Below are 24,373 nucleotides of genomic sequence, written 5' to 3'. Positions count from 1 at the left end.
AGAGAATCTGGCAGGCCCAGGGAGGAAGGGGACGGTGGGAAGTTTGTCCAGACAGCCTGACCGCCCCAGAGGACCCCTGTCTTCCAAGTAGCCTTCCTCTTGATTAATGAGACAGAGGAAGAATTTAGTGAGTGAGTTGAGGCTGGATGGGAAGGCCAAACGCATGAGGAGAGCTGCTCAGAGGAGGAGCCGGGCACCCCACATAGACCTGTAGAAGGCTGGGCTTTCGAGCTTTTGGCTCAAGGCCGTTGTGGAACTTCAAGAACAAAAGCAGGCCCCCGGGGCTTCACAGGACAAGCCAGATGTTTGAGAGAACAGACTTTGGCAGAGTTTCTGAGAAGGAAATAAAGTTGATTTCACGAGTAGAACCCTGTGTGAGTCTTGTCGGGCAAGGGAGACAGTGCAGCTAGGCAAGCACTGTCAGGAGCGCTGCATGAAGGAGGTGACGTTAGTTGTGGGTTTAAAGAAAGAGGAGGATTTTGACAGTGGAGCCGAAGAGGGAGAATGGAAACCACTATGTGAGGAAGACTTTGGAATGGTGGCTAGAAGGAAGATGATTGGGTCAAGTTAAAAAAAAAAAAGGTGGGTGAATGGGCTGGGGCAGGGTATGGAGAAGATCCTTTGGAGGTAGCCATGGAGGGTGTGGGTGGGGTGGGGAGGTGGACGGCAGGGAGGCGGTCCTGCCGTGGCAGGGAGCAACAGAGGCCTCTGACCCCAGGGCCACCTTCCAGAAACTTACTCCTTTAATATCTGCAGCTTCTCCCCCTTCAGCATCTGCAGGTCCCTGTCATTCACTGAGGTGTAGTCATACAGGGCCACCACGAAATGTTCCTCTAGAATGAACAAGCAAGAGAGGGGCACCCCCAGCCCAGCAGGTAAGTCTGCGTGGTGGGCCATCTGGCTGCTAGGGGGTTAGGCTGGGGCAGAGGCGGGGTGCGGGGGGGGCTGTGGTGAGCTTTCTGTCAGCAGGCTGACCCCCTGACCTTGCTGCCAGGAACAAGGAACGAGCTGCCCCTCAGGGCCCATCCTGTCTTCTCTTCTCCTCTCCACATAGAACCCTAAGGCCTGGACAGGGCACAGTCTAAGGGAACAGATAGCCCAAAGATCTAGGGAGCTTGGCCACATGGGTCAAGTTTGGGAACAAGTGTTGGCTGATTCCTTATCGCCGCAGAGAACATGAGCTTCCCTAGTCTTCCCTTTCCCCACCTGCCCCTTCCCACCTCTTTTCCAAAGAGGGTAGTGGTCTTGGAACATGGCCACTGTAACCTTGACCTGTAACCATGCCCAAGGCCGTGTCCCAGTGCTCCCGGCAGGCAGTCCCCCTGACTTGCCGGTGGTCCCTTGAATGGACGTTCAAATGACCACCGCTAGTGAGAAGGGCTTTTCTGCACAGCTCTGGGGAGCCAAGACCCACCTGGAAGAAGGTCACTCGAGGACCACCTAGCTCACCTGGGAGTAGACCATCCAGCTTTGTGACCGATGTGTGGGGTGACGTCGGGCTCATCACCTCCCCATGGTGGGAAGAGGCGATTGGAATAGATGACAGTGCCCCCCACCCCCAGTTCTGAGATTCAAGTTATTGCACCAAAGGCAGTTAGTTGATTGCCCCACCTCCCCTCGCCATCAGACTTCCTTACTGGAGATGTGAAGCCCCCAGGAGGAAGTGAAGGGTAAACCTTGGTAATTAATGGTGATTCACGGTAATTAATCATTATCTCGGTTCAGCATTTTGCTCATGAGTCTGCCAGACTCTGAGCTCTTTCGGGGGAGGAACCACATCTCACTCAGTTCTATAGTTTCCCCAGGACTCGGACCCGGCCAGCCTCTGGATGCTATTGGCTCAATGCATGCTGTGTGAGAGAATGGCTGACTGGCGCTGACAGAGCTCCTGGTGCCATGTGTAAGTGGGTTATAAGTGCCTGTAAGCCAATTCTGTATGAAGCTACCATCCTGTGAGTGCCCCGGTCCACACCCCTGACCCAGGAAGGCCAAGGTCACTCATTATGGGACCCCCAACTGTCCTATCTATCAGAGTGGAAGTAGAGACTGGGGGTGAGGGAGGATGGTATGAGCAGTCAGAAGGTCGGCAATGGCTTTGGATAGTAGGGAAGAAGTGGGAAAAAGATGTTGCTGGGGCACCTGGGTGGTTCAGTCAGTTAAGCGTCTTACTTCAGGTCAGGTCATGATCTCAGGGTTCGTGAGTTTGAGCCCTGTATCGATCTCTGTGCTGACAGCTCAGAGCCNGGGTGGGGGTGGGGGGGAGGGCGGAAGATGCTTCCATTCACAGAATAGACTGAGGGCAGGAGGGAAGATGCAGACCTGTCGTAGGCCCTCCCCCTCTGAGGTTGGGAGTTAGAATCTTGGAAAATTTGGGTTTGTCTTTATGCCATTTGTATTTACTGTAACGGTTTTCTTTCTGTCTCATTTATAGTCTGTAAAGTCCTTTTTTAAAGAAAACCCACCCAGGCTCAGATACAGGGACTGATGCTTGGTTCCTGGAGAGGCTCCCACAGACAAGTGAAAACTGTGCCTGGTTCAGCACCCCCACCCACAGCCTTCTTTCTGGCCTGCCCAGTCCTCTCCAGAAAGCTGCCCCCCACTGGGCCCCTGTGCTGACTACTCATGGCCGGGCAGGGAGCCTCAGCTTCCAAAGCACCCCCTTCTTACCTTGGTCTGGGTGCGTGTCCAGAGGCAAAGGAGCTAGGTGGTTAAACAGGACCTGAAGTAGAGACACAGGCACGCTGCATTAGTTCAATGCCCGAGGCCTGGGCAGGGCCCAGTGAGGCAGCTGGGTGGTCTGGGGGGGGAGGGAGGCTGCTTTGTCAGCAGGAGGTTGCACAGGTAGACCATAAACATGGTGCCACCACTCTCAGGTACCTTGCCATCTCACATGGGACCCTACATGGGGTTAGAGGCAGGGGCATGGGGGTACCCCAGCTTTGTAAGATGCAGCTATGGAATGGGGGAGGCGGGGAGTGGGTGGGAAGCTGGATCACCTGGGTTAAACTCCTGGCTCTGCCATTAAATCATGAAGCTGCAAAAGGGTATTTGTTCCAGGAAAATTCTTTTAAAAGCATATTTCCCTGAAACTCAGCAAATATGTCCCTCGGTATGTACCCTGTAGAGAAACTTTTGCATATGTGTACCAGGAAATACATTCAATAGTGCTCCCAGCAAAAATAATAATAATAACGATACGTAAAAATTGTCGAGTGTGGAAATCATCCTTAGGACTAATGGCGGAGGAACAGAAAAACTGGGGCATAGTCATGCAAGGAAATTCCGCGCCCCTGTGGGAGCTGATGAGCTCTAGCTACATGTGTCGACGTGGATGACATTCACAAACGTCATGAAGATGTGAAAACCAAGTCTCAGAAGAACACATGGTGTTTGACTCGATTGACTGAAAGATCGTAACAGGCAAAATTAAACCAGTCTTTAACAGTATACACACGTGATGACACAAAAAAGCAAAGCTACGGAATGATAAACACATTCAGGAGAGGGGGGCCTGGGGTGAAGGACAGACTGGGCGGACGGCGGTCACTTTCCCCTTCTGAAGACGGGAGGGGCTGTGCTGTGTGTTCATCTCATTACTCTTTCCACTTGACGCATGTGCTATGAATATTCTTTTTTTGTATTCCATATTTACCGGACACAATTTTGAAGTAGGATTTTGCAAAATGGTATGTATAGTTTGACCCAATTGGAAATATAAAGACATGGGGCTCCTGGGTGACTCAGTTGGTTAAGTGTCCCACTCTTGCTTTCGGCTCAGGTCATGATCTCCTGGTTGTGAGATCGAGTCCCGAGAGAGGATTCTCTCTCACTCCCTCTCTTTCTGCCCTTCCCCTGCTTGTCCTCTTCTCTCTCTCAAAAATAAATAAGCATTTAAAAAAGAAAGAAAATATAAACACATAATATAAAATTGAGTAAAAGGGTCTGGTGGCAGGAGCTCTGGAGTCTTAACTCTGGGCATCTTTGGCTAGTAGGATAATGAGTATTTATAATTTTTCTCCATAATTAGTATATATTATCTGATTTTTTTTAAAGTTAAAAACATTCCAGCCTCTATTACTTATTAGCATGTACCTTTGGGGAAATTACTCTATATAAGTCTGAGTTGACCCCTGCCATTATTCACTCATTCAACAAACATTTCATTGTTCCATGCCATGCCCTGGACTAAGCTGGGACACAGATAAAATGCCTAGTTTGTCTAAGAAATGAGATTAGCGATCTCCACTTCCCGCCAGGTCACCGTTGGAGTAAAGTGATGACCAGTGGCATGTGCCCCGGAGACAGAGACTAAGAGACGAGGTCCTAGGCATGACTCACCACCGCCTCAAAGCAAAAAGGGGTTGGTGGGCAGGTGCGGGAGGGGGTGTCACACACAGTCATCTAAAAATGCATCTTTGGAATGTGCTAGCCTCCGTGGAAGGGAGCTAACTGCTTTGTGATCAAGTCAGAACTGCATCACAGGCTCTGCGGGAACCTGCGGGTTTGCTGGGGGGGATGTGGATGGTCTTAGGGTTCCTCACCTCCAGAGAGTAAGCTCCTTGGAATGAGGCAGCAGTGCCAGGAGCTTCTGCCTAGGGGCGGGGCAGCAGAGGTTGCTCAATGCCCCAGACCCTTTCCCACCACACCTTCCTCTCAAGCTGACCTGTTTGATTTCTATTTCCCTTCAAGCTTCCCTTTGCAAAATGAAAATTGGCTAAGAATTATCGGAGACTAACCTGGTCCTGTGTAAAGGTAATATATTATGGGATTGCATCGTTGTATATACATCACATACCGTTATATCCCTGTCAGGAAGGCATTTTAATTATACCCATTTTACAGATGCAGAAACTGAGGCATCAGGGAGTTAAGTAAACTGCTTCAAAGTACACAGCAAATCCATGTACACACTGGCAATCTGGCTGCTAAACGTTCCACTATACTGCCACACCAACATGAGGGGGGGTGCCATGTTTGGTGGCAGTGGCAGGGGCCGATTTGTCAGAGCTCTGAAGTTTCTAGAAATGGCACTGGGCTGGCTGGAGACAAGCAGCAGCCCTGAGGGCGCTGCCCTTGCTCTCTGTTCTTCTTCCTCCCCCTCCCTCCCCAGCTGGGAATAGCCATCACTCACCAGGGGTGGCAGTGGTGGGGGGTCTTTGCTCTGGGTGCTGACCTTCACAGGGCTCCAGTGGCCCTTACCCTTCTCCTTCACCTGCTTTTTGCTGCTCACCACTCCCATCCTGTTGGAGACCACACAGCAGATTGGTGATGTGAGTACGTCTTCAGAGCCTCAGTACAGAAGAGCTCCCCCAACCACTTCCAGGTGGCCAATTAGAAAGGCGGGGTGGAAGTGGGAGGGCAGTGAAGACCAAAATCAGAACATGGAGTCAGTAAGCAGTCTTGGGGGCTAAGTTTGCATCCATCTTTTTTTTTTTCCCAGAGCAGGAAGAAGTGGATGGGAGAGGACGAATGACTGGGTTTAGGACACAAAGATCATCTGGGTCTGAGCAAACTGCCAGAAACTGCTGGGGTGGACCCCATTTCCTTGGGGCCAGGAACATCCAGGAGGAGTCTGACCAATGCTCCTGGTGGTCTGGGTTCTAGCCTTCATTTTGCCACTGGCTGTATTACTTGGGAAGGCCAAGTTCCTTTCTTGGCCCATGTTAGGACATGTCTGAGGTTCTTTCCCACTCAGATTTTCAGATAAAATGCTATAAATTCAGGGCACACTGATGGTACAGGCGTCCGAGGCCAACTGCATCTTCTCAGAAATATCAGGGAGTCTTCCATAAGTGAGAGAGATATGGCCAAGATTTTTCTTGGGTAAACGATCATAGAGTCATATAAGTGGGAAAGATACCAGAGACCACAGCCAACATCACCCCATCAGCACCGCCTTCATTCCAGGGACAGCTATTAGGAAGGACTTTCTCTTGAACTTCACAAAGCCTATCTCACATCATCCCTTTAACTCTAAGTGTAAGTAGGCATCATCCCTGTCCCAGGACTGAGGTTTGAGATGTTAAATAGGTGGTTCATGGTCAAACCATTAACCAACAAAGAGCCACCTGTGAAGCCCTGGCTGACCCCAGACCACTACCCTCCACTACCCTGGCCCATCCCCAAGACACAGACATTTATAGAGGAAAGGACCTTGGGACCCTGTTCTTGTCACAAGGGCCGTGTGGTTGGTGGAGAGTTTCTGACTGGTTTCAGTTGCATACATTCAGATGTATTTCATTGACTCCAGAATGCACCTTTTTTTCACATTTCAATATCTCTTGAAACTGTGATGTATTTTACAACAGATGATGATTCATAAAGTAAATAGCAGCATCTTTCCCCTCTCTTTTTTAGTGATACATAGAATAAATGCTAGTCTTCCAACAGCGGTGTCTTAGATTTACTGAAACACAGTGATGCTTTTCTTCCAGAAAGTTGAAAGTACATGTCTCATATTAATTCTCCTCAAATTCATGTTGAAAAACAGGAAGATTATAATAATTTTAAATATGGGAGAGAGAGAGAGATCCAATAACAAGATCCAGTAACAAGTGAGTGTGCCTTGCAAACAGAACATGCAATATTTCACATTTGTAAAGAACAATATTTCTCTGTATTCAAGTAGCTTCTTTATGTCAGTTCAGATAAACCTCAGCAGCAAATGAAATCTGGTGCCAAAGTTACAAGCCAACATTTCAGTTTTCAGAGATTTCATGGCATCAGAATTTTGAATAAGGGATTATGGATTTCTATTAAGAATTAATACTTAATTTTATCAGGTACCCTATTTAGTGTCTCTTAAAATGATTGTTTAATTTGTTGATATAATGAATTATGTTGATAAAATTTTGGCTACTGAAATATCCTTGTATTCCAAAATAAAAGCTGTTTGTTTTATTTTAAATGAGATAATAATATTAATATTAAAAACAATAATGTTTTATTTCAAATGAGAATCAATATTCCCAAATGGAGTCTGTCAATGAGGAGTTAACATCAGGATGATGCTGGCTTCGTAACATACAGAGGGCTCTCCGTCCTTCGTATGGCTTTGAATCATTGAGTAATACTGGGACTCTCTGTTCTTTAAAGGCTAGATAGAACTCAGCCAGTAAGTCATCTGTTCTGGGGTCCTTTTTTTTTTTTTAATATTTATTCATTTTTGAGACAGAGAGACAGAGCATGAGCAAGGGAGGGGCAGAGACAGAGGGAGACACAGAATTCGAAGCAGGCTCCAGGCTCTGAGCTGTCATCACAATGCTCAATGTGTGGCTCAAACTCACGAGCTGTGAGATCATGACCTGAGCCGAAGTCGGATGCTTAACGACTAAGCCACCCAGACGCCCCTGTTCTGGGGTCCTTTTAAAAAGTAGATATTTAATGTAAGAAACAGAACAGATGAACATAGTGGAAGGACAGAAAAATAAAATAAGATAAAAGCATAGAGAGAGGCAAACCGTGAGAGACTCTTAAATATAGAGAACAAACTGAGGGTTGATGGAGCGAGGGTGATGGGCACTGAGGGGGGCAGTTGTTGGGGTGAACACACTGGGTGCTGTATGTAAGAGATGAGTCACTCAATTCTACTCCTGAAACCAATACTACACTGTATGTTAACTAAATTGAATATAAATTTAAAAATAAATAAATAAAATCTTCAGAGGAAAAAAATAAAATAAATTTTAAAAATTAAAAAAATAAAAAGTAGATCTTCAAGTACATTTCCCATTCTTCTACAGGAATTTGTTAGTTTCCATTTTTCCTCCTACTTGCACCATTTTGATGATTATATGATTTATAAGGAGACCTTTGGTTTCCTCCACATTTTCTAATTTGTTGCCATAAAGTTTTATGTAGTGTTGTCTTGTAATTATTTTAATCGCTTCTCTTTCTTGATTATGTCCTCTTCCTCATTCCTAAGATAAATTAACTGTACTTTCAATAATAATTACAATTTTTAATTGGATAAAATTATCTGAAGTGTTCTATGACCAAATACAACTTTAACCTAGCTTTAAAACTATGAAAAAGAGCACTGTAATCAAAATAGCACACAACTGGAGTAAGAATAGAGATATAATCAGTGGAGCAGAATGATAAACGCGCAAACAGATGCCACTGCATTTGGAACTGCATATATGAAAACAGCAGCATTTTACTTCAATGGAGAACTGAAAGTTTATTTTTAATAAATGGTATTAGGAAAACTGGCTGTCTACCTAGAAGAAAGTACAATCAGACCCCTACCTCACACCATATTAAAAAATAAATTCCATGTATACTGAAAAATTTTTTTAAACTTTAATTAATTGAAAGAAATTATTTGAACTTCAGAAGGAATTAACTGAAAGACGATTTAGGATACTACACATATTATCCAAAGTTCAGAGATAGCAATTAACAAGATAGAATTGCCAGAAGCTAAGAGAGAACTAAAAAATATATTGGTAACAAAAAGACAAATTTATAAACACAGAAGGTATCATATGATTAAAAAAATTATGAAGTCAGTACATAAGCAATAGATTGGGGAAAAGATTTGCAAACCATACCACAGATAAATGCTTATTTATAATGTACACAGAGGTCATGAAAATTAACAAGAATCATGGGTCTTGCATACAATCTACTCGATAGAAAAGGCAGTTTACCCAACACAAATCCATATAGCTAAAGGAACATGTGAAAATGTTAAAATTACTTACCAATTGAGAAATGCAAATTAAGATAATAAATATCACATTCTATCAATAAGATAGGGGGGAAAATAAAAGGAAAGATAATATCAATTGTTGATGGTAAATCAAGGGAGAATTTTGTTTTCATACATTTCTGGAATGAAAGTATTTATTATATTATTGTTATTTCATTTCTTTTTCCCCACTGTATTTCTTGAATGAACCTTCTATGAGGGCTGGGATCTTTGCCTTACTCATTGTTGAACCTAAATTGTTAAAGCAGTGCCAGGCAAGGGGTAAGGGCTAAAAAGTTATCAGACAAATAAAATATAAAATATTACCAACCATGTAGAAAATTTTCAAATTCTATTAAAATTTAAAAATACAGGAGCACCTGGGTGGCTCGGTTGGTTGAGCATCCGACTCTTGATTTCAGCTCAGGTCATGATCTCACCATTAGTGGCATTGAGCCCCGTGTTGACAGCCTGCTTAAGATTCTTTCCCTCTCTTTCTCTCTCTGTCCTTCCCCAGCTTGTGCTTGATCTCTCACTCTCTCAGTCTCTCTCAAATAAACTTAAAAAAATTTTTTAAATGCATATTCCTTTCCATTTACAATCTCACTTCTGAGAATCTCACAGAGTAATAAAACATCAGTATATAGGAATGTATGAGATATAAAAATGTTTGCTGTAGTAATATTTGCAGCAGCAAAAAACAAAACAAAACAAAACAGAATTTTGTAACTACTCACCGTTCAGGGAATTGTTGAATAAATCTGCATTCTAAAAGTCTCTAAAATATTATGCAATTATTAAAAAGAATATGCTAGATTTTTACAAGTGAAGCCGAAAGGAATTTCTGGGGCACCTGGATGGCTCGGTCAGCTAAGTGTCTGACTTTGGCTCAGGTCATGATCTCACGGTTTGTGAATTTTAGCTCCGTGTTGGGCTGTGTGCTGACAGCTCAGCAGATTCTGTGTGTCTCTCTCTCTGACCCTCCCCTGGTTATACTCTCTCTCTTTCTAAAGTAAATAAATATTAAAAAAATTTTTAAGAGGAATTTCTACAACATGTCGTTACATGAGAAAAGCAAGCTTCAAAAAAGTGGACAAAGTTATCCCATATCTGGAAATACCAAAGAATGAAAAAAAGAAACTTCTCTAGGTAGGCATATGCATATGTTTTTATGTTACATGGAGTGGGGTTTGGGAGGATAAACACCAAGTTGTTTACTTTCATTATCAGTGGGGGAGGTAGAAGGGTAAAAAAAACAAAAACAAAAGTGAATTATAAAAACCGTGTGTGTGAGCATGTGTGGTGTGGGTGTTGATGCAAAGCAGTGCCCCAAAAAGATATTTCCTAAAATATTAACGTTGTTTATCAGGTGATAGGACTTCATGTGACTTTTCTCTTCTTTCATATAATGTCATATGTTCCATGAACCCTTTAATAGTAAGCCTACATTATCGTCACAAGCAGAAAAATAAAGAGAAAGCAGATAACGTGCCCAGCAACAGAGAGTCAGGGCCAGCGCCCATCTTTAATAATGGCCACTGAGCAGCCACCAGGGCTGTCTGAGACTCAAGCCTTTCCTGATCTCTCCCAGTCTCCTGGCTTAATGAAGTATCGGTAGGCAACAGCTTCTAGAATTTTCCCAACACGGACTCCATATTGCTATCAATTTTAAACTTCCTGTCCACTTAAACAACATAACTGAACATCTAAATAACTTGACACAAAGTAAAATTCCTACAATGAAATCACCCACTACTTACACGTCTTGGTCCTTTGACTCCTTATCGGTATATATACGGAGGGTTTTCCCTGGTTTTTATAAACACACAGGTTCGCTATGCCCTACACCACAGTGGTTCTGACTGGAGACTAGAGTTACTCAGGGGGCCATTTGATTGCCAGGGCCACGTCTGGGTGCTAGGCTGCCACCTCGCTGTGATATTTTCGCAGTTTCAGGCTGGGTGGAGCCCGCAAATGCAGAAGTCCATGCAAAAGTGAAGTGAAACATGTGCAAGTCCTTGGTGGCTCCAGATGGCTTTGCTGCACTGAGAAGACACTGGTCTCCTTTCCATTGGTGAAGGACAGATGAGAGAAGGGTGTGAGTTTGTGTGTGTGTGTGTGTGTCTGTGAGAGAGAGGGAGGGAAAGTGAGTATGGTTGGGGGAAGACAGTGTGCACTTATGCACCTGTGTGTGTGCATGACAGAGCAAGTGTGTGCACACACCTATGTGTGTGTGCTTGTGTGCTTGTGTGTGTGTGTGTGTGTGTAGTGGGGGGGTAGCAAGAGGAAGGGAAAGGTGAGGGAAGGGGCTTCTATTTGTTTATTTGGTGTGGATTCATCCCCGCTATGCTGACTGACCAGAGCACGGAGATCAGCATTTGCCCCAAGGGAGATGCTCAAAGCCTGACACACAGCCACAGCCTGACACACAGCCGCAGCCTGACACACAGCCGCAGCCTGACAGGGGATGTGGTGGAAGAGCAACTAAAAATAGAGAAACTAGAAACCCTTTATTTGCAGTTGCCTAGCAGTTCATAGGTAGAAAAGCCACTTGGTGTATATGATTTATGTGATATTCAGGAAAGCATCCATAGTTTGGTTCCAATTATCCTCATTTTATGGCTGAAGATAAGAGCGGGGCGAGGTGGCTTGCTACAGTCATGCTGAGGAGGACAGAACCAGGAGATGGAGAGTGATCTCTGCCCCAGTACTGCCTGGAACTTGCTGCTCAAAGCAGGTGCACAGGTAGCCCTGCCTAGGGCTCCATCCCCCTTGACCCACAGCTCAGGTTCAGGTTCAGATACTCAGTCCTCTCCTCTGTGGGGGCCGCCACTTGCCTCGGAAGCCCTCTATCCGGAGGAGAGACTGCAGGGGTTGCTGCTGGAGCTGGGAGGTCTGGGGGACGTGGGTCGCTCTGGAGTTCTGGCACGTTCGGGCACCTTTCTCCCTTCCCTGGTGCAGTGGGGGGAGACGGGAGTTTAAGGAACCTGGACTCTAAAGCAAGCTAGGCATTGGCCATGTGAACTTGGGCAAAGCCATTAGTGTCATGGAGTTTCAGTCTCCTCTACAAAAATGGGAGGTATGAAACTGCTCCTCGTTTCATACACAAAGCCTTCCTGCAAAAGCATACTCAAAGGTGAATGCTGAAAACAGTAAAACAATGGACTTTGCTGTTTTGTGGGGAGGGAGCAGTTTTCTGCCGAATTAAACCATGTTATGAAATTCGCAGTTACATCTTGCCCATTTGCAAATCTTCGCAATCTATTTTCAATCTTTCGCAGATGTTTTTTTTAAATGATGCACTCACCCGTCATGATGGGCATAATTGCAATGACTGTTTGACTATTTGTGTAAAATTAGAGAAAAATGCACCAAAATATGAAAACGATTGTGCAAACACTACTACCCAGGCAAAAATGGTTGTCCTGCCAAGACGAAGCCGCTGGCAGGCGGATGCAGGCCCCGGTGAGGCTGGGAATGTTCACTCACCAGCTGACGTGCTCAGGTTCAAATGCAGCATATGGAAAATGTTTGGGGATATTGACACACAAATATGTATGTTTTGTAAAGGTCAAGACCAACAGTCTGTACATACTTCTCACGGTTGTCACATGAGCCAGCAAGATGAAGGTGAGAAAGGAACAGAGCCCTGAGTGTGCTAAAAACATATTAACTAGAGGGCATTCAGAGCAACTTGGGTGACACTTTCCCTCCCTAGCACTGGTATCATGGTGCCAAAGGTGGCCCTGGGATCCACTGGGATTTGCTACCTTTTTTTTAGGAGGAGGGTCCTGCGGGCCTGGTGTTGGAAGCCAAGGTGGTGGTGGGCAGGGGGACAAAGGCCAATGTGGATGGTGGCTGCTGTGTGGCCCAGAGAACTATTGATGGCTCTGAGTCTCTTTATCTGCACTGGCTGTTCTAGAAGCCAGGCAGGTTACTTTAGAGGCAAGGGGATGATTTGGTTGAAAAAAAGTCTCACGCATGAAGTTAACCCTGGACTACATATAATTTCATGACAGAAAACTCAGGTAAACTCTGGTTTACCTTTTTTTTTAAGTTTATTTATTTATTTTGAGGGAGACAGCACTAGTGGGTGAGGGGCAGAGAGAGAGGGAAAGAGAGAGAATCCCAGGCTCTACGCTGATGTGGGGCTCAAACTCACAAACTGTGAGATCATGACCTGAGCCAAAACCAAGAGACTGATGCTTAACCGACTGAGCCATCCAGGCGCCCCTCTAGTTTACTTTTGTAATAGCAAGTGCTATACTGTTTTGAGTGCTTCCCATGTGCCGGAAACTAATCCAGACATGCTACTTACACTGTCATGATGGAGGGTCACCACATTGCATGGTAGACAAGAGTGCTGAGCTCTGAATCCTGGGTTTTGCTATTTTCTAGTTGGGTATCCTTGGGCAAGTTACTTAACATTTCTGTCTCTTAGTCTAGAGATAATAACAGTTTACAACAGAATGTTGTAAAGATTAAATTAGTTATTACAGGCTATTAGGACATCTAGGAATGGCGCTTGGACTATAGTAAGTATTTAATAAAGGTTTTACTATTATTCCACATATACAAATTATCAATAATGATTTCTTCAGTAACTGTGTGAGATAGGCATTGCTACCTTCTTTCTAAAGACAAGATGAACTTGGGACATGAAGGGTTTCTCCAGGTCAAACAGCTAGTGAGCTGTGTGGATGGCCTTACATCCAGTTTTGACTACCTCCTAAGTCTGCAATCTGGAAACCTTGCCTTGTTATTAGCTGAAAGCTTTACCTTTCTGACTTGACCTGTCAGACATGGAGGGGCAGCCTTGAGGTGGAACAGGTGAGCCTATTCACAAAGCCGGGTCTCATCAGAGGTGTTGGTGGCCATGATGAGATATTGTCTTCCCTTCAGTGAGTTCTCTCTTCCATGGAGTGTTTGCCAACGTCCAGTCATTCCAAATCCTGCCCATATCCTAGATGAGGCCTAGTGATGGCCTCGTGACTTTGAATCAAAGAAGAAGCCAAAGAACTTGAATTGAAACCCATTTTTTGAGTCTCAAATTCAGGATAGCTCAACTTGAATAATATGGATCCCTCCACCTGTGAACATAAAACAGTAGCAGTGCTGGCTCTTAGAGCTCTATATTGTGTTCATTCAGTCGCTGTCAATCGTGTACCGTGTCAGGCAAAGACCAAGAGAGGAAATAAGGAAGGAATCTGTCCTCATGGTAGGATAAAGAGGTGAGACATCTACCTAAGTCACAGCAATTCAAGGTAGGCAGGATTACATAGAGAAGAGAGGTTTTGTGAACTCAGCAAGAAGAAATCACTTCCACCTGGGAGGAAACACTAGACCTTAAAGGACAATTCAGATACATTTTTTTAGGTTAAAATTACTTTTAATGAAAAATTTCAAAATATAAAAAATAAAGACTATAACGAACACTGGCATACACATCACCCACATTCATTAATTATCTTTAAAAAATATTTTCTTGTTTGAAATATTTTAGGACAAATAATTTTCTAAAAAAAGGATTGAAACTTTTTGAAATGAAATGAAAAGAATGGCTTGAAACATGCCATGTTACTTCCACATATTTTGCACGTGTCTCTAAAACGTGGAGATGGTTTCTTACACAACCACAACGTTGTTATCACACCTAACAAAGCTAGCAACAATTCCACGGCATTATCTAACATCCAGCCTGTATTCAGATTTCCCCAGTTGTCTCAAAAATGGTTTCTTGTTGGTTTATCTTATTTGGGATTCAAACACGTTTCCTACATCACATATGGTGTTATGTCTCCCCTCTACTGGAGTAGCCCGCACCCCCTACTCTGGTTAGTTTTGTGCCATCAGTTTGAAAAAACAGGTTGGTGGTCCTATAGAAGGTTCTACATTCTGGATTTTGCTTCCTTGTGATGACTTATTTCTCTGTCTCCCTTTTCTTAGTACATAGGTTTAACTCTATGGGTTCCATTAGATCCAGGTTCATCTTTTTCTCTCAGGCATGCCTTGGAAGGAGCATGTGCTCATATCACCTACTACCAGGAGGCTCACACTGTCTGGCTGCACCACTTTAGTGATGGTAAGATAGATCTGGGTTCAGGTGATGCTGGTCTGATCTCTCCATTGATAAGCTCCTCATCAACACTTCAACTAATGTTTCCCTTGGCGGTTACTAAATATTACTAAATACTGATACTCTCATTCCATCAATCCTTCTACATTTGTTAGTTAGTTGAGAAAGTAAAACATCAGAAAGAAAAAATGTCACACATAATTCCACCAGGGGTGGGTAGTCTTTGGATATAGAGAAATAGTGTTCTCCTAGAGACGTGGAGGTAGGAACCTTATTCAGGAAACAGAGTTTTTCCACGGGTTGGATTGTAGACTGTATGATAGAATTATTTAAGAAACTTCAGTTAACACCTTGTATGATGCTTTTAAATGCTAGCAGCATATTTGCCCACTACTGGTATAGGACCGGATATAGAGCTGTAACTCCTGGCTGAGGAGGTGGAGATCCTGAGCACATACAACCCCCTGCCGGGGTGGGGGGGCAGGCTAGCAGTGACATCTTGTTACGCGGTTGTGCTCTTGGTCAAAGTGGCTGCCAAGTTAGGCACAGTGAGGAGGAGATGCACATGTGGCTATTTCAGTTTTGTAGAGTGAAAATTTTTCCACTGTGGAAATGTACTCCCCACCGTGGTAAAATTAATAAAGAAGATTTTCAAGTGGCAAAGGCTTGAGGGTGCTGAGCGGTAAGTAAAATACAGACACGTGTTTACGGAGTCACTGACATTTGATTCTGCTGACATAGAGAAGCTTGACATCTAATAGGCGATTATGAGGAAAAATGGCACCATGTTGATATTTAAGTTCTTGTTATAATTCCTAGCTTGTGAATAAAACTATTTTATTTGGAGACACCATGCAAATTTATATTTTCAGAAAACTCAGAGTAGTGATAATTAAAACATCCCACTGATGTGCCAGAACATAAATACAACTACTGTTGTACTTTGTATTGATGGTGCTATGGGCCTTAATCTACTTTGCAATTTCTAAACATCTGTGCATTGTTTACATTTTAAGAAATTAAACAAAAAGTAAATCATGAGTTCACTACAGTCTAACAGAGTCCATTATGCTTCCTTAGTCTGATTGTTCTCAAACCTCAGTTTGCATTATAACCATTTGGGAGTTTGTAGATTTCTGAGGCCCAGACCTAGCAGTTCTGATATTGGGGCCAGGGTGGGGCTCCAAGGTCTCCATTTTTTAATTAGTTATTTATTTTTTAAATTTTAGTTTACTGTGAAGTTGGTTTCCATATTTTCCCCTCTTCCCCACCCCCCATCAACCTTCAGTTTGTTCTCAGTTTTTAAGAGTCTTTTATGGTCCGTTTTTAACCAGTGTCCCCAATGATGCTGATGCAGACAGGCTCACCAACCCCACTTTATGAAGACCCTTTATTTTTTTTAAATTTTATTTATTTATTGAAAGAGAGAGAGAGGAGAGAGTGAGAGAGAGCAGAGGGGGGCAGAGAGAGGGGGAAACAAAGAATCCCAAGCAGGCTCCACTCTGTTATCATAGAGCCTGACGCGGGGCTCAATCTCACAAAATCAGATTATGATCTGAGCTGAAATCAAGAGTCAGACACTTAACTGCCTGAGCCACCCAGGCTCCCCATAAAGGCCTTTTCTTAATGTGGCTGTACTTTTGGAGTATTACTTGTAAAAATGATGAGGAGTCCTGCCAACCTTGGGTATTTCTTCATATGAATGCCTCATAAATAATGCTCATAGTGTTCCTGCCAGTGATCTGCTTGTCTTTAAGTGAAATGAATTTTTTCTATCCTCTCTACATACATTCCTTACATATTAATATATTTCTACAAGATTTTGACAAGAGGGAAATAACTGCCCTTTCTGTAATAATAGCTGGCATTTGTATGATACTTGCCAACTTGCAAATCATGTTCACACACTGTATGACAGAAGCCTCAAAATGAGCCAATGAGCTAAACAGAACCTCCATCATCCTCCTTGTCCTCAGACAGAAGAACGAAGAAAGAGGTAAAGAAACTAAAGTGTCGAACAAGGATTTGAGTCTCATCTCTGCCTTCAAAGCCTTGCTCTCTCTTACTGAGTTCACAGGTATCTTCTCAGATCTATCTGTTCACAACTTGAACTTCTTTAAAGTGACACTATCCATTATTCAGTCTTTCTGAGCCACCTCTCCCACGCTGATGAAGCACAACCCGGAGATGGAATTTGTAAACAGAAGGCAGGCTTGTGCAGAGAAGCACCTCTATCTACCAGGTTTCAGGGGGTAGGGTGTTCACGCTTGGACTAGAAACCTTGGCTCTATTTATACTCTCAAAGATGAGGCGGGGAAAGTTTGGAGACAGAAAAAGAAAATACGACAAGGGTTTCAGGCCTCTGACATCTTTGGGTTAATTGTGATTATTGAATGGATCTAGAGACAGGATGTCCAGCTAGAGACACAGAGATTTAGAATTAATGTATAAAAGTCTTTGTTGCATGATTTGCCAATACATGAAAATATGATAGCTAATGATGACTAGCACAGTGCTGAGTACTCCTACCTACTCAAGGCTAGACACTGTGCTGTGTTCCTTATATATAGTATATCTATGCCTGACAGCAGATGCATTCCCTCCCATTTTACATACAAAGAAACCAAGGCTCAGTGAGGTGTAGGGACTAGCTCAAGACCCTATAGGGAACCACATATTTAAAAACCAATTCTGTCTGTCTTTGAAGTCTGGTTGATCCCACTCTGTTCCAAAGTATGGGAAGTAATGAAAATAAGACACTTGTGATGACATCTGTGAAGAACATGAAACTGATTAGAAGGTTATGTATGAGTGATAGACAAGAAAAGGTGGGTTCTGGTAGGATTTTAGGATAGGAAGAGCATCTTGGTGCGGTGCCAGGGTAGCTCAGTTGGTTAAGCATCGGCTTCAGCTCAGGTCATGATCTGGTGGTTTGTGGGTTTGAGCCCCACATCAGGCTCTGTGCTGACAGCTTCAGATTCTGTATCTCCCTCTCTCTCTCTGCCCCTCCCTGGCTTGTGCTCTGTCTCTCTGTCCTCTCTCTCTCTCTCTCTGTCTCAAAAATAAATAAACATTAAAGATATTTGAAAGGAAGAGCATCTTGGAGAATTTAAAGAGATTCATTTATTTATAATTACTGTTGTTAAGTCTCATTTTGGGCCAGCTTTGTTATCCCAGGGATATGTGTCTGAGAGCGCCGCCTTCCTGAGTAGCGCTAAAGAATACACTGATCTCACGTTGAGGAAGGACTATAGTGGGATGCTCCAGGGCTCGATATTCAGCCTCTCTTAGTTAATATTTTATTAGCAATTTGTATGCAGACTCAAAAATTCTGTTCATTGGATTTTCAGAAGATATAAAATGAGAGGAAAAACTAATAGAGCCAGATTTTTAAAATATCCCTCAGGAATAATTGCCTGAAACTAACAAGTTGAATTAAAATAAGAGTAAAAATGCATGCAATATAAGCTCAAAAAATCACCCAGCGAGGTGCCATGGCACAGAGACCTGACTCCATAATAGTGTGTGAGCGACAGTGTGGTGGGTGTGATGGAGAGAGCTCTTCCCCAGTTTGGGGACTCACAGAATTATGTGGACTCCTGGCTTTGCTGCTTAATAGCTGTTTGATAGGATGATGTGATTTATTAACCCAAACCTCTGTTTCCTCATCTGCATAATGGAAACAGTATGCTTACCTTGAGCAATTACTGTAAGGAATAAAGATTCTATATATAAGAGGCTGGCATGTAGTTTTTGCTTCATAAAAGTAGCACTTTTTCACTGGAAAAGACTTAGAAGTGCTAGTAGGTATTAAGCTCACAAACCTGGGTACAACCACCATCATGACCACCATGGACAGTTATAGCAACTAACATGATTACTGGTGCCAGGCATTACGATTAGATTCACAAACCTTGTATTGCTTTTTTAGAAAGCCAATCTTATTGCCTTCTTACTTATTTCTCACACCTTCCGAAGATCCCACACTATTTATGTAAAATGCACAGCCTGTCATTCTATTCAGGGACGGGGCCTGTGGGGAAACAGTCTTGCACAGCAGCAGAGTAAATCTGTATCAACTATCAATACAGAACAATGTCCTTTATGTGTAAATATAAACAGTCAGCCAAGTGTCAAAAGACTCATAAGAAAATGAGCAATATTGGGGCGCCTGGGTGGCTTAGTCGGTTAAGCATCCGACTTTCGCTTAGGTCATGATCTCGCGGTTCGTGGGTTCGAGCCCCGCGTCGGGCTCTGTGCTGACTGCCAGCTCAGAGCCTGGAGCCTATTTCAGTCTGTGACTCCCTCTCTCTCTGACCCTCCCCTGCTCATGCTGTCTCTCTCTCTCTCCTAGAAATAAATAAAACATTTAAAAAAAAAAAAAGAAAATGAGCAATGTTAAAGAGAGGATTAAAAATAAACAAGTAGAATAGTTCAGGAGAAAGTAGAGATGTAGTGCAGAAAATAACTGTTAAGAAAACTTCTAATTAATGTCCTCAGAGAAATTATACAGGGTATTGTATAAATTTAAAAGGAATAAGCTGACATCAAAAAAGAAAAATCAGGAAAAAAAGAGTCATTATAAATCAAAAATGTGATTGAAAACTAGTAAGATGTATACAGTGGGAGTCCCAAGTTAATGATCTAGAGTATAAAGTCAAGCAATATCCCAGAAAATAATGTAAAAAGCCTAATGTATACTATTAGGAAAATCAAAAGTGCTCATTGTCACCGTTTCTATTCAATACCATACTGGGAGTCACAGCTAATGTAATAATACAAGAAAAGGAAATAAAAGTTATACAGATTGGGAAGGAAGAAAAAAAGCTGTTCACAGATGACATAATTTTCTATGTAGAAAATCCCAGAGAATCAGCAATGAAAAAAACCTTCTTGGAGCTAATCAATGATTATAGGAAAGTTGCAGAATAAAGGTTAATAAACAAAAGTTAATTGCTTCCTTATATACCAGCAATAATTAATGGAAATTTGAAATTAAAAACACAATACCATTTATACCAAACAAATGAAATACTAAACTATAAATTAAACAAAATGTGAACAAGAGTAAAACTCTAAAACTCTGATAAAAGAAATCAAAGAAGACCTAAATAAATGAAAAAATATTCCATGTACATTGATGGAAAGATTCAAAATTATTAAGATGTCAGATTTTCCAACATGATCTACACTTTTGAAGCAATTCCAATTAAGATCGCAGCGGGGTGCCTGGGTGGCTCAGTCAGTTAAGCATAGGACTTCCGCTCAGGTCACGATCTCAGGGCTGTGGGTTTGAGCCCTGTGTCGGGCTCTGTGCTGACAGGTAGCTCAGAGCCTGGACACTGCTTTGGATTCTGTATCTCCCTCTCTCTCTGACCCTCCCCTGTTCAGTCTGTCTCTATCTCTCTCTCAAAAATAAATAAGAACATTAAAAAAAAAAATTAAAAGATCCCAGCAAGTTATTTTGTGAATATTAAGAAACTGATTCTAAAGTTTATTTAGAAAGACAAAAGACCCAGGATAACCAATACAAAATTGAAGAACAAAATCAGAGGACTCAACCCAATATAAAGATATCAAGACACTGTAATATTAATGAACAAATAGATACATAGAGCAATGGAACAGAACAGAAGGCACAGAAATAGACCCCCACAAATAAGCTAACTGGTCTTTGACAAAGGAGCATAGGTAATTCAAGGAAGAAAGTATATTCTCTTCAACAGACAGACCTGGGACAAGTGGACATCCACATGCCAGAGTATATATACATACATATATACATACACAGACCTTATACCTTTCACTAAAATTAACTAAAACTGGATCATAGACCTAAATGTAAACCATGAAGTTATAAACTCCTGGAAGAAAATAAAAAAGAAAATCTAGTTGACCTTGGGTTTAGTGATGACTCTCTCTCTCTCTCTCTTTATTTTTTTTTTGCTTGTTTCAAATAAATGATTTTATTTCTATGTTTAATGCCAGCAGAGGAGTTCAAAACAGACTAATGTACATGGATATAGTTTAAATGTAACAACAATAACAAACATATTTGAACTATGTACATCAAAGAAGGTAAACAGATTTTTCATATCAACTTTTTCATATTTTGCTGTTTCTAAATAAGTACACATTTCGCCCAATTTAATGTGGGATGAAGTTGGATGAAGCAGGATGAAGTAATACAACTTTATTGATCAACCACTGAAGTTTTCTTTAAGCATAAAACTTAAGATACATTGAAATGGGAGTCACTGTATTTTTTAGTCAATTGGATAAATGGCCTCCTTGGCTAAAAGTGTGATTAACAAAAAAGTCTTTCCATGAAGCTCAGAAGGAACTTAATGGCAATGAAGTCCACTTAGGAGGTGGACACTCTACACAGCATGCTGATGAAAGCTGAGATGCTTCTGTCCTCCTTGATGCCAAGTAGAAAGCCCTTATTTCTTTCCAAACTAATAATGAGAGGAGCCACACGGTTAAAAAGTCAGAATACTCAGAGAAGAGGGACACTCTTTAATTCCTTTTTATTTATTATTATTATTATTTTAATTTTAGAGTGAGAACATGAGCAGGGGAGAGGGAGAGAAAGAATCTTCAGCAGGCTCCATGCTTAGCACAGAGCCCAATACAGGGTTCAATCCCATGACCCTGGGATCATGACCTGAGCTGAAACCAAGAGTTAGACGCTTAACCAACTGAGCCACACAGATGTTCTTTTCATTCCTTTTTAAAACAAATTCCATGCTGAGTCCCTTCTCCTTTAGATCTGTATTCTGAAGGTCAGTTATTGCTAGCAAAGTCAGATGTGGCCTCTTTACCAACCTTGAAGATGATTCACATGAACAAACTGTTGGTTCATATCTGGAGAAGCACTGATTTTTTAAATATATAATACTAGTAGCACAATCCATGAAACAAAAACATTGATAAATTGGACTTCATTAAAATAAGTAATTTCTGCTCCGTGAAGGATCGTATTCAGAGAATGAAATGAAAAACCTGGGAGAAAATATTTGCAAAACATATTTGATAAAGAACTGGTACTCAAAGTATGCAAAGAACTCTTAAAACTCAACAATAAAAAAACAACCCAATTTAAAAACGGGCAAAAGTTCTGAACAGACACCTCACCAAAAAAGGATACACAGATGGCAAAAAAAAAAAAGAATATGAAAAGATACCAGCATCATATGTTGTTAGAGAATTGCAAATTAAAACAACAGTAAGATACTAATAAAATGGTAAAGTCCAAAACACTGACAATACCAAATGCTGGCAAGGATGTGGAGTCATAGAATCTCTCATTCATTAATGGTCAGAATGCAAAATGATACAGCTACTTTGGAAGGTGATTTAGCAGTTTTTACAGCGTTAAACATACTCTTACCATATGATTGAACAAATATACTTCTTGGTATTTACCCAAGGAGTTGAAAACTTATGTCTACACAAACACCTACACGTGCATGTTGATAGCGGTTTACTCATAATCGCCAAAACGTGAAAGCAGCCAAGATGTCCCTCAGTGACATGAATAGACAAATTATTCAGATGATGTAATATTATTCAGCATTAAAAAAAGTGAGCTATCAAGCAATGAAAAGACATGGAGGAAATTTACATGTATATTGCTAAGCGAAAGAATCCAATCTGAAAGATTACATACTGTATAATTCTAGCTTGATGAATTGCTTAAAAAGGCAAAATGATAGCAACAATAAAAGATTGGTAACTGCCAGAAATTTAGAAGGGGAAGAGATGGATAAATAGGTAGAGCACAGGGATTTTTAAGGCAGTGAAATTATTCTTTATGGTAGTGTAATAGTAGATACATGTTATACATTTATCAAAACCCATAGAATGCACACCAATCCTAATATAAACTATAGACTTTAGATAATAAGAATGTATCAATATTGTCCATCAATTGTAACATAAGTACCACATGAATGTAAGATATTAGTAATGGAGGAAAGTGGAGACAGTGGAGGGGTAAGGGGAGCGGTATATGATAACTCTTCCTACTTTCCATCACCTTTCTATAAACCTAAAGCTACAAAAAGTAAAGCCTATTAACAACAACAATGAAATGAATATATGATCAATTCAAATAAGAGAAACTAAGAAATAATCATTAGGAAAATAGTACTAAGAGTTCCACTCATATGAGGAGAGAATCAGAACAGGAATAAAGACTATAGAAAATAAATAGTGTAAAAATAATAAAAGAAATTTACAAGAATTAAAAAAATAAGTCTTAAAATGGAAAGTGCCCTCTGATAACTGAAACGATTTTTAAAGTATATAAACATATTTGATAAAAATGTCAGAGCTCCAAAAATACATATAAGGCCCTACAATTTTCTATAGAAAAAGAATTTTTCTACAAGGGAATGTGCATCAAATAATTATTAGATTTGATACTAGAAGTGGAGTTGGGCTTTGAAGGTTCCTCATGGGAAATATTTCAAGCCTAGAATTTCATACCTAGTAAAATGATTAACCCAGTTTGAAGGTAAAGACAGTTTTGAAAATGCAAGAATTCAGGAAAATCACCAAGACTACATTGCATGGAACTCAAAAGATTTCTGCCTCTAAGTTAACTCTACGGGAACTGCCGTATCCCCCCAAATGAGTAGAAAATTAGACAGAAAACTATTTTTTGATATTGGACAACAGACAGCATGGAACTATGATCCCTGGGAAAGGGAGAACAAATGAGGTCCTATTTGTGCCCCAATTACTGCCAGAAAGCAGTTCCCAAGCCAGAGCTTTGAGGAACCTGGGCATTTCACTGAGTTGAGGGAACAGAGATCAGAGTGGGGCCATGTTGTCTAGAATTTGTCAGCAGAAGGCGGAAGAAGAGAGAGCTGCTCACAAAGAGAACACACAAGCTGCAGATGACAGAGGGGTGCACTTAATTAAGTCTTTGGCCTCCTCTTGAGTATCAATTTATGCACACATGAAACCACCGGAAAGAACCACTAGCAAATAGTAGGCTTATCAATTCTCAGAGTCTACACGGGGCTGGAAATAGTTCAGCTTCCCACCATCCCGATACAGTACATAGAGCATTGGGTAAAGTCATGTGAAAGATCTTGCATTAATAGTGGGGCTAAATTGGCTGTAAAATAAAGGCTCTGAACAGGCCCTAAGAGAGCTTAAAAGCAAGCCTGAAATGATCAAATTGGTCCACAAAAGACTTAATAGTATGCCTAATAGTCTTTAAAGAAACACCAATATTTAGCACTCATTATAAAATTTAGTGTCTGGCATCCAATAAAAATTAGTAGGCATGCCATTTGCAGCAACATGAATGGACCTGGAGGGTATATTGCTAAGTGAAATAAGTCAGTTAGGGAAAGACCAATACCATGTGATGTCTGATATGAGACATCAGATATATCTGATATGAGAATATAAATACATTTCATAAGTTCATTTAAAAAGACAAAAATTCAGTTTGAATAAAGAAGATACATGAATGACAAGCAAGCACATGACAAGATGCTCAAGGGTATCGGTTTTTAGGGAAATGGCTTTTAAAATCACAGTGAGATATCCCAACACAGCCACTTGAACGGCTAAAATTAGAA

At 41.6% G+C, this 24,373-nt stretch overlaps 1 protein-coding gene across 3 annotated transcripts in view; it reads right to left on the bottom strand.

Moving 5' to 3' along the window:
• The window catches only part of BLK (BLK proto-oncogene, Src family tyrosine kinase), a 72,678-nt gene that overhangs the window by 14,811 nt on the left and 33,494 nt on the right, over window positions 1-24,373 (bottom strand). For 2 of the 3 annotated variants that reach the window (XM_077779650.1, XM_077779649.1), the window contains exons 2-4: window positions 5,132-5,240; window positions 2,668-2,719; window positions 740-833 (exon numbers count right to left, since the gene is read on the bottom strand). In XM_077779650.1, the coding sequence (XP_077635776.1) occupies window positions 740-833; window positions 2,668-2,719; window positions 5,132-5,239 (254 nt within the window). In that variant the 5' untranslated portion in view covers window position 5,240. The remainder of the gene's footprint in view (window positions 1-739; window positions 834-2,667; window positions 2,720-5,131; window positions 5,241-24,373) is intronic. The other variant, XM_077779651.1, reaches the window with a different exon arrangement.

This window comes from Crocuta crocuta, unplaced genomic scaffold (genome assembly GCF_008692635.1).
Source record: "Crocuta crocuta isolate KB4526 unplaced genomic scaffold, BGI_CrCroc_1.0 scaffold158, whole genome shotgun sequence".
NCBI classification, from domain to species: domain Eukaryota; kingdom Metazoa; phylum Chordata; class Mammalia; order Carnivora; family Hyaenidae; genus Crocuta; species Crocuta crocuta.
The sequence above is the reverse complement of the archived record's forward strand: the minus strand, read 5'-3'. Positions and strand labels throughout refer to the sequence as shown.